Source organism: Malus domestica, chromosome 15 (genome assembly GCF_042453785.1).
Source record: "Malus domestica chromosome 15, GDT2T_hap1".
In the NCBI taxonomy this organism is placed as follows: domain Eukaryota; kingdom Viridiplantae; phylum Streptophyta; class Magnoliopsida; order Rosales; family Rosaceae; genus Malus; species Malus domestica.
Window position 1 is genome coordinate 27,606,762 of NC_091675.1, and position 18,799 is coordinate 27,625,560.

Genomic DNA, 18,799 nt, shown 5'->3' on the forward strand with positions numbered 1-18,799 from the left:
GCTTGATCTTTTCATCTTTTAATGGGCTTTCTCAACGTCCATCTATTTAAGCCCAAAACAACTATATTATTTTAATGGGTATAAAAGGACTCTGCATTAACAACGAAATACTTTCAGGGCGCGTTTACTAATCCGTAATCAAATTGAGAGGAATTGAATTGAGGAGGAATTGGATTGAGGAGGAATTGAAATGAGGTGGAATCAGAATCAGATTCCTGTTAAAGATGTTTACTAAACTGTCTGGAATCAGATTGAGAATGATGCAAATTCCGTAATAGCTGTTTACTAATTTACCTGAATCGGAATCAAAAGCAAGTTGATTACTAAAATACCCTTGTATATATACAAAATTTTAATTTTATTCAATTATTTTGTATATATAAAACTAATACAATTATTTACCCTAAAAATTAAGAAATATTTATTAATTAAACTACTCAAACTTGTGTGCCTCACACCGCATACTATTTACCATAAAAGAAAATGAATATAAATTGTTCTCCAGCAAAACGAAGAACACAACAGGGCTCTGGGCTTTTGCTTCACAGATCCTGCTATTTCTGTGATTTCATCATGAATCTTTGCTTCCTTTTCAATATTTTAGGTATTCTCTCTCAAATTCCATGCGGAATCTGCATCTCATTCATCTTCTCCGGTGCGGCCTGAAGTTTTTGCTCCAAATTCATTTCTGTCAAACCCTAACTGTGCTTCAATAAACATTGGCAACATGGTTCAGATCAAACTGAAGTGCGATAATTACCTATCGTGGAAGTCTTGTTAGTCGGAGTTTGGTCCAACGACGATCCCGGTCTGTGATGGCGGTGGCGTTGGGGAAATTTTGTTGGTCCAAGATCAGAAATAGAGGGACAGAAGCAGGTTGAAGGAGGAGAAGATAAGAAGATAAGGGTGTTTTGGGTAAAAAAACCCGATTTCGGATGAAGGCTTTGTCCCGGAATCCGAATACTAGCTATTGTTCGGTAGTCTGATTCTGGGAATATTAGGAATTGGATTGCTGATTTTGAGTGGACCCCGCATAAATTTTTATTCCCAAATGGATGGTAAACACTGGAATCCTTCCAATTAGGAATGATTCCCTTTCATTTGATTCCAACCCCGGTTGGTAAACACGCCATCAGTTCTACGACTAGGACAATCAACATGTGTGGTTTTAAGGACAGGTTAATGAAGAGAATTTTATCGAGTGATATTGACTTTATTTTGAGAGGGCTATTATTTTTCTTAGTCCTAGTTGGACATGAAAATTGTTTTATTAACTTGTATGGAAAAAAAATATAAGGTACAACAACCTATGTTGGAATTAGGGTTGGGTAAACAAACCGAAAAATTAACTTATGTTATTTTAGGGTCTTTTTTTTGGGTCCATTTGGCTTATACATTGTTCTAAAAGTTCTCGCATAGTAACGACTAGACGCTAAGCGGCTGGCCACCGTTCCAATTCGTCCTTAGGTATTTGAAAATTAAGAAATGACACCTCGACTTTTTGAATAAATTGTAATAGACTTATTGAATACTTGGATTAACACTCATTATATACTTATTTCCCCACGTTTTCAACATGTTCTAATATGATTACATTTTTTTAAAAGTATAAGTAGACATTTTAAATGTTAAATTTAATTAAAAAAAAAAGAACCGTGAGGCCCCCGCCTAGGCCTTACCTACAGGCCTAGGAGTTAGACCTCTGCTTTCCACTCGACTAGCACCTAGCGCATTTCAGAACCTAAGGTTTATAAAATCAAACCAAACCAGAAGAATCGGTTTAGTATGCAGTTTTGATTTTCACAAACCGTGGATTAACCAAATCAAACCGGTTATAATTAAATACAAAGAATAAATATCTACATAAATATATAATATTATATATTTTAATGTAGTGTTGTTTTAGCATTCCAAACTTTCTATATTTAGAAGAAAAAAAATAAATCACCTTACGGAGTGTGCATCAGCCACTGCATTGGCTTCCCTGAAAAATGCTTAAAGGAAATCTTTGGCCTTACAAATGAGATTATTGTAGGGATAATACTTGTATTCTGCCTTGGGGAGTTGAGCTCATTCCTTCACTTGCAAATAACGTACCTTAACCGTAAAAGTTTCATAATCGGAACCACTCAATCTCTTAATCAGCAGTTGCAAATCATCCCAGTAAAAAGTCATTCGAATAAGAGACTGTCTGGTCATCCAAGTGTATCAAAATAGATCAACGTTGTAGATACCAAGTACCATACTTCATCAATTCCGTAATTACCAATCATCGGTCAACTAAATACCTTCAAAGACCTCATGTTGAGACATCCTTGCCAAAACACATAAGTTTCTCTCCAATCAAGAGACCAATCACAATGTGACACGTGTTGACATCAAAATAAAGTTCTTAGAGTCCCACATTGACCACAGATGAAAACATGGGACTCTCCTCAATGATAAAAGGAGATCATTCTCCTACAATTAATCCCTAAATTATTCACTCAATTTTTAGAACTTACCAATAATGATTATGCTTAAACCTTTGTATCATGTAAACTCTGCATTATTAATGAGAGCTCATCTACCCTTATGGACGTAACCCAATTTAAGGTGAACCACGTACATCTTGTACTTGCTTCTCGATCTCTATCTCCTTACATATTATCTTCACTTCGCAACCGAAGCAATTTCAAAGGTCACACCTTGACACTTTATGTTGTTTTAAAATCAAACCGATGTGCATCAACAAAATGCATGTTAAACCACAAATTAGTTAACTGATTACATCAGTTATGAGTCACAATATGCAATTCATTTAGTGCGCAGATTGAACTCAAAACCGAACCAAACTCAAACCGCCTCAAGCCCTAGCTGAAAAACAAAATTGTTTATTGAACTGAATCAAATTTTCTCTAACATTAATTAAGATAAATAGACATGATGGGTTATAGTTATACAAACAAATAACGTACTTTAGGAATATGTTAAATACTGTGTATAACGTTTTTTATTTGAAGTTTTTTACCATATTGCCAGTGGGGTCGGAACTACTCCTCATAGGGAATATTATCTCTTCTGTTAATTCTTGGGAATTGAGCGACTTTCCCACAGAAAAATTTTCTTTGACTGTTGGCCACACTTTAGAGGGGAAGAAAAATTTTCTTGTATGTTTTAAAAAATTGATGCCTCCTAAGAAATATTCCTCAAACCCACTTCTCAACAAGAGACAAAGAGTAGTCCAAAGCATGGAATTTTCCTAATGATTCATGAAGGAAACCAAGAAGAACAGGAAGGATCCATTAACATTCCTGTTTTTTGTGACTTCTACAAAATACAAACTCATCACCCTTGATAATTGGCGTAAGAACAAAAATATATTGTTTTCCTAATCTTATATATATATATATATTAGAAATTGAGGAAACTAGCAGCCTAGATATATCTCGGGGCCAAGGGGGCACAGATTTTCTCTCTAGAAGGAATTATGTTTTAGCTTCAAGACAACAAGGGTTAGGACAATGAAAAATCAAGTTGGGGACTTGGGAATTTCTGGTGCATGCAGTCATATATAAACATCACCCGATAAATATTGGCTAACTAGCTAGCTAGTTACTGCATGTAATTCTTAGATTTAAGAGAGAAACTAAAACTATGAACGATAATAATGGTTGGGTAGCTATAGCTGTGTTATGGATTGGAGAGATTAGAGAGAGCATGCATGTTTGTTTTTATAAACAATCAAATATGTAGCGTGATCATTGAGTGGGAAAAAAGAAAAGCAAGTGTGTTGGAAAAGAAGTGAAAGGGCAAACGCATGCCCTCGGGTTTTGGTGAAGTGTACATTTTGGTATTGTTTACTACGTTAAGATATGCGACATTGGTGTATGGGTTAATAATGTAACAGCCAACAAAGGTGAATGTGGTGGGAATTTTGGCAGGGATTGTTAGGACTGAGGAGTGGGTTTTAATTATATTTTGTGGTGGTGGCTTTGATGATGATATGATGCACGCCGGCAGCTTTACTGGTGTCTCCATCTCTCTCTCTCTCTCTCTCTCTCTCTCCCCCCAGAACCCAATTGGCACGCCTGCTCCCACTCAAAACTATTCCAAAACTATTCTAGAGAGAGAAACAGAATGACAGAGATGAGAGAGAGAGAGTGAAAAGCTAATCCACTAGCCATTTGGTGATCTAGACCCTGTTAACTTTTTCTCAGTTTTTTTCTTCGTCTTTTTGTCAGATGGAATTCTATTTCGTAAAAGTAAAAACACCACCAAGATAGTCCATTCCACCTTCTATGTTTTAACCGAAAAAACCTCTATAGATATATATTTTTAATAAGTCTTGGTCGTCCATCAATACCATATCCATATATATGTTAAAAAAGAAAATGAAAAAAAAAATTACCCATCAGATTCCCACTACTCGCATAGTCACATATATTCCTCATGGAATAGGCTAAGCTAGAAAAGAAGAAACCCACTATTCACATATATTCCTCATCGATTGCACCAAAGGAAAAGCAAATATTATCCACTTAAGATTCCCCATTTACCTCCACATCTACCTCTTGCTAAGACAGTTAACCTAATTAACTAAAGTTTAATATAGCATGTTAAGTTGTCAGATAATTTACATATATATTCTTAAAAGATTTCATCTATTAATAATAATACATAGTTATAGGTAGGAAATTAGTATGTTATATTTTTGATAAAGTCATGCATATTCAATATTACAACGGTACAACCTCCCCTCTCCTAGTCCTATACCTATGTTATGTTATTGAAATTAACCCAGCTAAAATCCAACTTGAAGATATCCTCCTCCACCTTCTAATCATTTTCTATCCCACATTCTCCCACAGTTAAAAACACAAAGACCCATCTATCTATCCATCTGCTGCCCAAACAACCCAAGACTGCAGACACACTCTCTCTCTCCTTCTCTTTCTCTTTCTCTCTCCGAAAGTTAAGTTTATTGATGTGGGTCTTTGCAGGTTAAATGGATACCTTGTTTAGGCTAGTCAGTCTCCAATCTGATCACCATCAATCTTTCAACAACTCAACCACCACCAAAACCTTAACACCTACAACAACCACCACAACTTCCAGCAGCTCCAGATCCTCCTTCCTTAGTAACCCTCCTCACCCTAATTACCCCCACCAAAACGACGACGTTGGAGAAGAATGCTTCAACTTTTTCATGGATGAAGAAGACTTCTCCTCGTCTTCTTCCAAACACTACTTCCCATCGAACCACCCAACCCCTCCCACCCCAAACCCTCTCCCCACCGCCACCACCACTCCCACCCCCGCCGATTTTTCCTTCTCCCCCTCCCTCGTCAACTTCGAGCTCTCCAACGGAAAGTGGGCCCCGGAAATCCTCTTGGAGACCGCCAGAGCCATAGCTGACAAGAACAGCTCCCGCGTCCAGCAGCTCATGTGGATGCTTAACGAGCTCGGCAGTCCATACGGCGACACCGACCAGAAACTCGCCTCCTATTTCCTACAAGCCTTGTTCAGCCGCATGACCGACTCCGGCGACCGCTGCTACCGAACCCTAATCTCCGCCTCGGAGAAAACGTGTTCCTTCGAGTCCACAAGAAAAATGGTGCTCAAGTTTCAGGAGGTCAGCCCTTGGACCACTTTCGGACACGTGGCGTGTAATGGTGCGATCATGGAGGCCTTTGATGGTGAGCCCAAGCTTCACATAATCGACATCAGCAACACTTACTGCACCCAGTGGCCGACTCTGCTCGAGGCGCTGGCAACTCGTACTGATGAGACGCCGCACTTGCGTCTCACCACTGTTGTGGCTAACAGAGCCAACGACGGTTCTGACGGCGCAGCCGCGCAAAAAGTAATGAAGGAAATTGGCGCGAGGATGGAAAAGTTTGCCCGGTTGATGGGGGTGCCTTTCAAATTCAACGCAGTCCATCACTCCGGCGATCTTTCCGAGCTGAATTTATCAGAGTTGGATATCAGAGACGATGAGGCCTTGGCAATCAACTGCGTCGGCACTCTACATTCCGTTCAGTCAGTCGGAAATCGCCGCGATTATCTTGTTTCGGCGTTTCGGAGCTTGAGGCCGAGGATCATTACTCTCGTTGAGGAGGAGGCTGATCTCGATGTTGGGGTTGACGGCCTTGACTTCGTTCATGGGTTTCAAGAGTGCTTGAGATGGTTTAGGGTTTACTTCGAGGCATTGGACGAGAGCTTTTCCAGGACAAGCAACGAGCGGTTGATGCTCGAGCGGGCCGCCGGGCGAGCTGTGGTGGATTTGGTGGCCTGCGCGCCTTCAGAGTCAGTGGAGCGGCGCGAGACCGCCACCCGCTGGTCGAGGCGTATGCATGTGGCGGGGTTTAGTACCGCGATGTTCAGTGATGAGGTGTGTGATGACGTACGCGCCTTGTTGAGGAGGTATAAGGAGGGTTGGGCGATGACACAGTGCACGGATTCCATCGCCGGAATATTCTTGTCGTGGAAGGATCAGCCGGTGGTTTGGGCTAGTGCTTGGAGGCCTTAATACGGTGGTTGTTGATCATATATTTCACACGTGTTTTGGTTTTTTCTCGCACGTGCATGGAATGAGTACTTGTGTTTGAAAAAGGAGGGAGGGAGGGAGGGAGATAATAGTGCTTTGGTTTGAATAGAGTTAAGTAAATTAATTTAATTTTCATGGACGACTTGTTATTATTTATTTGTATTTTTTTCTTTATTTGTATTGAAAATTAAATAGGTTATGATTTTGAATTTTCACCATCTTGTGGGCAAATCATCCACTATCAACTCCCACTAATCAACCATCAGGGGTGACCTAGTGGTTGGTTGGGGAGGAATTTTAGGCATGTATTCCACACAACACATCATGTGTCGATTCATGTTGCTAGTGAATCGCACAATGATGATCATATGGAGGTTAAAATGTCTCTGTGAGTCTTCTTGACCGACAGAAGAGTGGATTGTGCTGTGGCGAAGCTACTAGCTAATCCCCTATTAAAAAAAAAGAAAAAGAAGAAAACTCCCACTAATCCATGAGATTTTTGCTTAAAAGGTGTGGCATGAGTGGAGTACATTCAAATGTTAATATATCAATATTATGTAATAAAAAAAAATATCTCCATGCTACTAATTAGGTCTAACTTTGACTAGAGTTGGCTCTCGACATTGCCTTTATGTTTACTCCACAATTATTCAGTTAAGACAATAATACTACAAAATTAAGAGGTTATTTGGTATCCTTTTTAAATTTGAATTTCTTTTGAATTAATGATTACTAAGCAATTTATTAACTACAGTCATTATTTTTAAAAGATCATTATTTATAAAAGAACTGTAACTTGTTTTAAATTGAATACCAGACAAAACCTTCTGTTTTTTTTTATTTTTTTTATTCAAATATAAATTAGGTTCAATTGTTTTGGCATGTAGGTTCAAAATTGAAATGGGGTGGTTTGGTTTGGTGTATTAGTTGTGGGGGGCGATGAGATCAGCTAAAAGTATAATTAAGAACTTATAAAAGGGTCTTTATGTTAATATAATGGAAGCGTGTTCAGTACTTAATTAATTTATGGGTTTAAACTTTAAATTATAAAAGGGTCGTTATCTATTTTTGGTGCCATAGAATCTTAGGACGGCCATGGAGTTGGGTTGTGTTTGGGGAGTTGGGTTGTGTTTGGGGAATCTCATGGAAAAAGTGGTTTGGTCAATAGTGGCATGGCATAAGGTTTTAGTGGGCAGCACGCTGTCTATGATTTTGATATGGTCTTCTTCTTCCTCCGCTTCCTTCTTTTTTTAATTTCTTCTCTCTTCCTTTTACAAAAGCTTCGCATCCAAACACTTTGCATTTGTGTGATTGTTTTGCCTTTGCATGCATTGGCCCCCACCCACCAAAGTCACCAGCTCCATCAAAATCAAACACTTTGTCATTGTGGTGGTGGAGGAAGCGGTATTGGTGTATATATTAACGGTCAGACTAAGAAAGGTAATGCAAGTAAGATTAAATTTAGAGATAAAATTTACGAGAAATTTTTATTTGTAACGGGAACATAGACGTGTTTTTATGCAAGTGGTGGAAAATTTTAATTTTTAAGTTATTAACCTTTTAACATATATAACCCACCATTTATATAGGGACACGTGGTACCATCTCGTGTGACGGTCACATTGAAAAATCTCTCAAACTTTACAAATAAAATGATGTGTCATAAATAAGAATGAACACGTTTATCAATACTTAATTAATAAATAAATCATCAATTTTTATTTCTTTTAATTTTTAAAATTTTATTTACAAATTTATTTTCTCTAGCATTACCGATTAAGAAAATGTACTTTTTCGCCCGCGGCAAGGAGGGGGGACACTTGAAATGTGAAAATTATTAAAGGATAACAAAGATTTAAAGTGGGAACTTCTTTTAATAAGAGTTGCGTATCTTAATTTTTTGATGAGACTTGCCCCCCTCCAGGGGCGGATTTACAGAGGGATCCGGGTGGTCCCGGGACCCTCCAAAGTTCTGGAGAAAGGCTTGAGAGGACCTTCGAGGACCCCCCGGTAATCTGGGCAGTTTGTGCTGGCTGGGTTTATATGCACAATCGACGGTGCAGTGGCTGCAGCTCGCGAAGAAGACGAGTCCTCTTGTTTTCTCTGTTTCTCTTTTAACCTAACACGTTGTCGTTTTTAAAATCTTGACTTTAATAAAACGGTGCGTTGCTGTTTTTTTCTTTTGGGGAAAGGTTGCGTAATTGTTTGCTTTCCCTTTTTTTTTTTTTTTTTTTTAGATCTGATTTTTTTTCTCCTTTTTTGGGTCAGATTTTTTCTCTTCTAAAACTAAAACCCCACAAACTCCAACATATCTTCACTGTTATATAGAATATCCGTGCCCTGATAATTTTATTTTATCCTAAAACCAAAGCAACTCATCTAAACACTACATTAATGAAATCCTATTTATCGATCAAAAGAAGGTAAAAAGATATGTTCTACCACAAAATAAAATCATGGGTAGTAAATTAAATTCACACAAACTAAATTTTACAGTTTTTTTCAAAGCCTCACCCCAAGATGAACTGCCGTGGGGCATATGCTAGTATTAATTATAAAAACACTTATTAAGGGCAGTTAGATAACCATCTTATTTTTAGTTTTTATTTTTTTTACACTTTTTTAGTTTTGTTTTACTTTTTTTCTCTACCATAGGATTAAAATTAAACGATGAGTGAACGTGATTTTCTTGAACCCTAGAGTCTAGGAGAACAAGACTTGTGTTGTTTGTACCAACATTTATAAATGAAAGTGACGGTTTAATGTTTCAATGTTGTTTTCATCTAATTTTTTTTTTTTTTTAACATTTACTTTAGGACCACCCGAAGTTAATATCCTGGATCCGCCACTGCCCCCCTCCACGTGGACAAGCTCACTTTTCCTTCACTCTCCCAGAGCCATCGTGAATTCGTGATATAAAGAACAAAGAAATCGAACGAAATAACCCTAACATCTCACGCTAGATTTTCCTTATAGCAAACTAGAATTCTTTAGGAATTGACAAAGTCTCAAAGTTTATTATAAAGTATGTGAAAAATAACAACCCTACCACCCTAAAGGTTGCTTGGCTTTTCTAGTGCCTCTTGACCCTAGATTTTCTAAATGTGCAAATGGGAAACAAATCAAACAAACAACATAGTAAAATGTTCCTAAAATCTTAAAATTCTGTTGTTGGCTAGTAAACGAAAGAATATGGCCAAAAATACTCCTCTGTTAGGACTAATAGAAGAGTAATGCTAGGAAGATTAAAAATTTAAACTAAATTTTGTAAACTAAATGATGCCATTGTTGATGATTAAATTATGGGTAATGCTAGGAAAACCAAATTTTTTAAACCAAATGATGTGGTTGTATATGATTGGATTATTAACTAAGTGTCGATTAACGCGTTTGTTTCTTATTGGTGACACATCATTTTGTTTAAAAGATTTGATCTCCTTAGCATTACCCTTGAATTATTACTTAAGTGGTGATTTACATGCTTAATTATTTCCTATTGGTGATACATCATTTAGTTTGCAAATTTAATTTCTCTAGCATTACCATCCTTATGTTAATTTTGTTCGATTGAATTTATGGTGGAATTCAGCTTCTTCATGGTATTAGAGCAACATACTCACAAAGTCTATCAGCCTGACATATTAACGGATTGGTTACCTATGTAGTTGTTTATAGTATTTTTCCCATTAGGGTGATTTTAAAGAGAGATGCTTGAAGTGGTTGCTGGCCCATGCCCTCCTTTTAGACTAAGCTATGGATTCAATCTTCCTTTTTATCACTTCGCCCATGGCCAGCTGTTGCCCTTTTTCCAACTTTAAACGGGACCAGCTGGTTCAACTTGCAACGTGTTGAAGATGATCACATCATATACATGGCGCAAGCAAGCCAAGCTCTCATGATCATGAGTTTTCATATGGATGATACACACACACACACACACACATATTAATGTAATTGAATCGAAAGGGTTCCAAGTGTAGAATGCTTCAGAAAACTTAAAACTTTGATGCAACCAAGCTCTCATGACCATGAGTTTTCATATGGATGACACACACACACACACACACACACACACACACACACACACACACACACATATTAATGTAATTGAATCGAAAGGGTTCCAAGTGTAGAATGCTTCAGAAAACTTAAAACTTTGATGCAACCATTTATGGCTGCATGGGTACCAATTCAGTACCATATATGGCTGGCCTCACTCACATGAGAGGAGCTTATTTTAGTGGCTGGAGACCCACTCTCATGCATATATCTAAAGGATCTTGTTAACTGCAAGGAATTGTACTGATGATTTAGGGTTTATAGCCCTTGAAGCATTATAGAAACAGCAGTCAGCAAAGTTATATGTATAGGAGGGAGGGAGGGAGGGTTCGGAATGATTATGACTATATATAGTCTTAATTATGAATCAAATCTCATGAACAACAATTATTTATAAAAATTGGAGTGATGGCGATATAATTGAGCTTTCTCTGTGTAATGGTTGATAAAGGTTCTTCTGTTAATTAAGAAATAATAGTAGTAATGCTTTTTTGAGTTAACAAATCATGATGTATTATATATTTAGGGATTTTTTATACTATAATTTAGGGTGTATACTAAAAAAATCATAAAACATACAAGTTATAGTATCTGGTCTAAAGAAAACCAGTTTTATTTTGTTGAAGTAGACATGAATTCACATTTTATAAACTACAGTTGTTTATAATAGACAAAGTAGTGTGTGATTTAACGAATCAACAATTAAAATATTCTATGTAATTGGATTACAGTGTGTCTGAAATACCGACACATACGTTATTATGCAAATAGAGAAACATTTGAAAAAAAAATTCTCTCCACTTGTATAATGACTGATATATAACATACTGCTCAATATTTCAACCACATTAAAAAATCTCTCTATAATTACACTATAAGTATTGACATTTTCTCTATGTAAAGGTGGATAGATAAAGACTCTTCTCTTGATTATACTATGGGGTGTGATATCCACACACCCCATTTTACTTCTCACACATCCCTTGACAATTTCTGTCCGTTGATATTCTTCAATTCATCCGATCTGACGGTCGAAAATTAAAAAGGTGTGTGAGAAGTCCACGCACCCCTTATAGTATATCTACTAAGCGAGACAATATAATAGTCATAAGAATAAAAATTATGCCGACATCATTCACACCCAATAGGTCAATTGCTTAAAGCAATGTCTTGTTATATAAACATAATTGACGATTCCTTTGTTAAAGAAATGTACTTTTATTTTGGACCCAATCATTCATTTCTCTTTTGATTGAGTTGGGAGTATTATTTTCACATCAAAGAAAAAAAAAATTTGCATGTGCTTACACTATTCTAAAATTTTCCGCCTAGGCGGGATTTGTCATGTGCATACATTGTTCTAAAAATCCCCACCTAGGCGCTAGGCGGCTGGCTATCGGCCTGATTAATGCCTAGGCGTTTGAAAATTTAGAAAGAGTGCCTTGACCTGCTAAGGAGTCTACCTAGTGCACCTAGGCGCCTGCCTATCCCGCCTAGACCTGTCTAGGCACATGCCTAGGTCACGACTCTCACTTATACAAAAAATTGATAACTTTCTTTTACCTATTTTTTTCTTTCATTTGTATGAGATTTGTTGAATACTCAAATGAACACTCAGTATATGCTTGCTCCTCATGTTCTCAATATGTTTTAATATTTAATAATCTATATGCCATTTTATTTTGCAATTTATGTATCTGTTTTAAGTATAAATAGTAGACCTGACATTCGTGTCGTGTTTCTCTTGTTCGTGTCATACCTGATAGCTTAATGGGTCATGTTGTGTAACACCCGTTAAAGTAAACGTGTAATATGACCCGATCCAAAATCGATCCGTTAATATTATAAAGTAATATGATCCGACCCGTTACCTGTTAAGAAAAATATATTTTAAATCAATAAATAATGAAAATGAAAAACATAATTTGACCCAAAAAAATTTAAAACATAATACTAAAATTTTGGAGTTGACCCCTTCATGTAAGTTGTAAAGCTTGTCATTATGAGTGATTATATATATATATATATATATTTTGTTGCATTTTTCACACTTCTACAATAGTTATTATTATTATTTTTTAATTTTGTACTCAAATAAAAAAACACTATTTGTGAGATTTGGAGGGTTTTAAAAATCAAAACAACCATGTAACCATCGTCTAAGCGTACATTTATATATGCTTTCACATTTTTCAAACCTATAAATTAATGATTATGAAATTTTATTTATTTTGAACTTCCTTAAAAATACTATTCATGAGGGTTTGTATGGTTTTAAAAATTCAAACGATAATATACCCATCCTCAAAGCATAGAGGATGTGATTACGAGCATTTGCATATTTTTTTTCACATTTTCCACACTTGTAAAATAATTATTCTAATTTTTTTAATGTGTTTGGTATTTTTAAATTACTTGATATTTTTAATAGGTTTTATAATTTTTTAATCTCATTCTTTGCCTATAGTATACTATAAAACTTAAATTTTTAAATTTTATACAGAATAATAATACAATAATAATTAATAAACAATATATACATATCCACTATATCTATTGTTTTTATAGTAAAGTTTTTTAGTAGTTTAAAAAATTAAAATCATCAAAATATTTTTTTCCTTATCGTGTCGAAATAGGGTATCCACGTGTCACTCTCGTGTAAACCTGTTAAGGATATATTATTAATAGTGTTTGTACCATACTTGACCAATCCCGAAACTACTGAGCACTGGTCAACGTTATACCGTCAAGGACCCAGAAGAGTTTCCTTCCAACCAGGAGACCAATCATAGCGCGACACGTGTCGACATCAGAAGCCACTCATAGCGCGACACGTGTCAACATCAGAAGCCAATCACAACACGACATGTGTCAATGTCAGAATGAAACTAGAAACTCTCTTCTATAAATAGAGATCATTCTCTCACAATATATCCTAATGTCATTTGTACTAAATCATTCACTAGTACTCACTAAAGGAGAGCTTGAATCTATGTACTTGTGTAAACCCTTCACAATTAATGAGAACTCCTCTACTCCGTGGACGTAGCCAATCTGGGTGAATCACGTACATCTTGTGTTTGCTTCCCTGTCTTTATCCATTTACATACTTATCCACACTAGTGACCGAAACAATCTAGCGAAGATCACAAACTTAATACTTTCTATTGTACCAAAGTTCTCACTGATTTTGTGCATCAACATTTGGCATCGTCTGTGGGAACGACACTTTTTCCCATTCTCTTCAGCTTTGCCAAGCTGGTTTCCACCATTCGTACACTCTTTTTTGACCAGGCATCCCTTTCCAACATGGGGAGCGAAGGAAGCCACAGCACGGAGAATGACACCCATCTTGCACCTAGTGCGAAACAACGAAAGAAGGAAAGAAATAAGGTTGCTCTTCAAGCTAAAGTCGATGAGCTATAAGCTCAGAATAACAAGATAGCAATGAAGAATGAGGTCCTCCAGGAGCAGTATGAGAAGCTTTTTGAGACGCTCCTCTAGGCGTACTCAAACACGCGAGCTCGTTGCCCCTGTGGACATCAACCATCATCTGGGTGCCCCCAACACGGAGGGTCACCTCCCTTCGACATGGGTATCCCTGATGAGGAGCGAGCTAATCATCAAAACATTGATCAACATGAGACTTCTCTCAACCTAGATGCTTCGACCCGAAGTAGAAGAATTGGAGGAAGACACCTCCTTGCAGAATGGTTGGAAGGATCGAAAGCCGTTTATCGTGACTGCCGAGATTTCCTAAAGCAACGTCAAGAGAATCCCCTCCACATATGCTCGAAGATCAATGACCCAAGGGTTTCTAAAAGACTCGGTCCCCTTCCACAATCCAAGCCAGCTGCCAATCTAGGGAAGGAATGACAGGTTCCAGAGGAACATGAAGGTACGGGGGACTTTGAGGTATTCCGACAGACTCGCCCTAAAAGTCAGTACGGCGAGTCCAAGAAAAAACCACACGCCCATGCTCAAACTTTCCTACTTCCAAGAGACGATAGAGACTTACGAAAGAAAATTCCAGTGGTACATGACTCCACTCAGGACCCCATTGTCCTACAGCTCCTTGAGGAAGTAAACAAGTTGAAGGTCGAACATCAGGCCAAGATACCTGACTGGAACCAACCTAGGCCTGACCCTCTCACAAGAAGGATCATCGACACCCCCTTCAAGCGAAGACAAAACAAAAGCTTGGTTTACAACTCTATACTGGAAGGGATGACCTAATTGAACACCTTAACCTCTTTGAGTCCACCATGACATATCAGATGCACACCGACGAATAACGATGTCTTCTCTTCCACTCCACCTTCTTTGGCGGAGCTCTAAATTGGTATTGCCGTCTTCCACCTGAGATAGTAGACTCATTTAAGGAATTGAGGAAACTGTTTCTCTCTCAACACATCTTCCAGACCGATCACTTGCATTCTACAGATGACTTGTACACTATTTGCCAGAAGCCGGACGAGTCACTACGAGAGTATGCCAGTCGCTTCAGCCATAAGTATTCTCGCTGCGCTGATGCAGATGACAAAACTGTCCTCAAGGCCTTCACGGCAGGCCTACGTGATTGCTTCTTCAAGTACAACCAACACTTGGAAGACTTACTCTGAGGTGATGGCACAGACTTACAACCACACCTTCGCCGAAGCAAGGACATACCAAGGGAACCCCCATATGGTTAACCTCTATCAACAAATGGGAAGTGGAAGTCAAGTTCTACCAAGTGAGGAGATATTGGCCATTCAGACACCCATTGCATCATCTCCTGCCTCATTTAGCTACTTGCTAAGTCACTAAACGTATTTGTCTCTTAGTAAGAAGAAGGATTTTTACTCTTAGCAAGCCTATTACAACAAGAGAGATAAAAGTTTGTATCAAGACAACCAGGGGTGACTGTACCGTCGACTATTATGATTATGGGGCCAAGCCTCACTCTTTCAAAGTAGAGGACTAGGTACTGAAGGAAATGCTATTATAAGAAGGCATACACATTACAAATGTTTTGACTTTTAACCGCTTGAGATCTTTTGTCACACAAGCCATTCGGTAAATATTTAAAGAAGAGGGAATTCAGACAACTTCTTCTGAGTCTTTTGCGTTCCTAGCACTGGAACACTTTGTCTACGTTGACCTACCCTTATACTCCAACTCAGAGCTTCAACATGCGTACTTTGACACAAAGTATGTGATACTAAGTGTTATAACCAACATGGTTCACATATTAAAAGCAAGAGTATCCCATATCATGCTTTTTCCCTGTCTTTTCCTTTGGCCTTATTCTTACCTGCAAGACAAAGAGAAAGAGAGCAATCAGTCAGCACTTAGAATCAAGCTTCCAGTCAGGAACTGACTGCCTGGAACCCCTTGCCTGATTGCTTACCTGGCATTGCTCTCAAGTACTCATCTTCAACATCTTATGCTTCCAGAGAAGATACCACATCTGCCTGAGGAACAAATAGGGCAAGTAAGAAGGATACAAGGAAGCATGTGGAGACAAACGTAACAGAACACGTGCTGATACATCCACTACTTTGTCAACAACAAAAGTATCCCATATCATCAGGGTCGAACATACTCTAGATTTGATGGACTTGTTTTGACCCTCAAATTCTTGAGTCGGCCTTATACTCTGGAGGAAACCAGAAAACCCTCCAGCCCAGTTCAAGAATAAGCTTGTGGAAAGTTACTTCTTCAAAAGCAAAAGTATCTCATATCATCTCTTCTCCATTTGCTTCTCCTTATCCTTGTTGCTGTTTACGACACAAAGAGAAGGAGAACAATCAACCGGAAGCCGAAGTCGAACCTCCAGTCCAGGTTGCTTGCTTGGAAGTCTGATTGCTTACCTTGTCTGTTACCTCCTTCGACAAATCTCCTAGCTCGACGACTTGGGGGACTCCTACTATAGGTTTGTATCGCACTTGACCAAGCCCGAAACTACAAGTAAGCTTCAAGTGAATTTGATACATTACCTTGTGCATCTTCATCGGTTAAAGATACCACCCCTGGATGGAGGAAAAGTACTTCCAGAGAAGATGCCAAATCTACATATGAGACAGATAAGGCAAGTGAAAATGATACCACACTTCGGTACGTAGAAGTTTCGTGATTACTCAATGGCTTGGATCTTGTAAGTCCCGAACCGAGGAGCTTCCCTCACTCGGGAACTTAAGGGAGAACTGTTTGTACCATACTTGACCAATCCCGAAACTACTGAGCACCGGTCAATGTTATACCGTCAAGGACCCAGAAGAGTTTCCCTCAAACCAGAAGGCCAATCACAGCACGACATATGTCGACATCAGAAGCCAATCATAGTGCGACATGTGTCAACATAAGAAGCCAATCACAACATGACATGTGTCAATGTTAGAATGAAACTAGAAACTCTCTTCTATAAATAGAGATCATTCTCTCACAATATTTCCTAATGTCATTTGTACTAAATGATTCACTAGTACTCACTAAAGGAGAGCTTGAACCTATGTACTTGTGTAAACCCTTCACAATTAATGAGAACTCCTCTACTCCATGGACGTAGCCAATCTGGGTGAACCACGTACATCTTGTGTTTGCTTCCCTGTCTCTATCCATTTACATACTTATCCACACTAGTGACCGGAGCAATCTGGCGAAGGTCACAAACTTAACACTTTCTGTTGTACCAAAGTCCTCACTGATTTTGTGCATCAACAAACAGGTTCTTATCATGTGACCCGATATCGACCCAATTAGTTATTGTGTTGACCCGAAAACTATTATTTTCGTGTTGTTTACGTGCCATGTTAACGAGTCGTGTAAGAAATTACCAAGTCTAATAAATAGGCACTTGTTTATACAATATATAATAAATTTGCTTAAATCCACCTAGTTCGCCTAGCAGCTAGACCCCAACCTACTGCTCGACTAGCACCTAACGCCATTTAGAACCTTGTGTGCATATAAGTAGATGGACTATTTTCTATATTGCCAATTGGTTTTATGGTGAAATCTCAACTTTCTTCGTAGTACTAGAGCAAGTTATCCTGTGTGAAACATAACGGCCACACACACGTTCCATGTCACTCGATTTGTGTTGTCCATGTGCTAGGCTTGAAAATTCGTTACACGTGTGAGAGCGTGTTGAGAAGGTTAATCCCCTATCTAAAAAAAAAAAATTTGACCTTGCATCATAAATAGGTGGACTACATATTGCTAATTAGTTTTATGGGGAACATCAATTTTAATTTTTTCAGCTAAGGTTGTCAAAATCTAGTATGCAAATGCTTAGTACACAAATGCATCACATACATCAGCGTATTGTAGAATTTTTGTAAAATGCTGCCATGGTTGCTTGGTTTGTACAACAAGTTCAGCCCTACCACAAAGCACCAAGTGAGAAATGAATAAATGCAATCCTGAAGGACTTAGTAGGCCAGTCATTAAGGAACTCGCAAGCCATATTCTGGGCTATACTATGATTAGGCTCGAATTATGGTGGATAGTCCTATTTATATACAAAACATAATACTTACATACAAAAGATTACTAAATTGTCCTATTTTTGTATAAAATATGGTTGAAAGATTGTGGATAGATGTTTATAGGTATGTTGTAATAACGCGTCCCTAATTTTATGGTTTTTATAATTTTAAAGGTGTGAATTGACCAAAATGCCCCTAGAGGCAAGAATATTGACTTTCGTTGACCATCGTATAACAAGACGTACGAAACATTCTTTTAGCATATCCTTGTAGTTCTCGACGTTACGAACGTGCGGGCACAAGTGGAATTAAAATTTGAGTTCCAATGAAGATTTTACAGAATTACGAAACTTGAGTGTATTTTAGTAAATTGGTATATCAAAATTTCTCTCCCATTATTTTATTATTTTTGGCAGGATTTTTATGGCCCGTAGGACCCATACCTTACTCACCCTCTCCCTCTCTTCCATGCGTCTCTTTGTTTACCATGCTCTTGGGGACTTTCTCGAACTCTCCCCGTTTCTCTCTCGTTCTAACTCTTTCCTCCCTCAAACTTACTCAAACTCCGTCTGTTATTTGCCAACCACCAAGGCACCACCACTGGCCTCCTTGGAGAACTTGACCCCACCAAATACCTACAATCTCTTAAACGCCCTTTCATCTCTCCTCTGTGAACAAACTGCCACCACTCCTATTATTCATTGTCTTCTTCGACGAACCATTGCCATTTCCGACTAGG

General features: G+C 38.0%; 1 protein-coding gene across 1 annotated transcript; it reads left to right on the forward strand.

The window, feature by feature from the left end:
• Positions 1–4,749: 4,749 nt before the first annotated feature.
• On the forward strand, positions 4,750–6,738 carry LOC103415371 (protein SHORT-ROOT-like). Its single transcript, XM_008353707.4, has one exon. It carries the CDS (start codon positions 4,988–4,990, stop codon positions 6,509–6,511), a length of 1,524 nt encoding a protein of 507 aa, XP_008351929.4. The 5' UTR covers positions 4,750–4,987; the 3' UTR covers positions 6,512–6,738.
• Positions 6,739–18,799: the final 12,061 nt, after the last annotated feature.

Bases quoted from the DNA above. Each gene is read 5' to 3' on its own strand.
- LOC103415371 (XM_008353707.4), top strand. From the start codon at position 4,988: ATGGATACCTTGTTTAGGCTAGTCAGTCTCCAATCTGATCACCATCAA.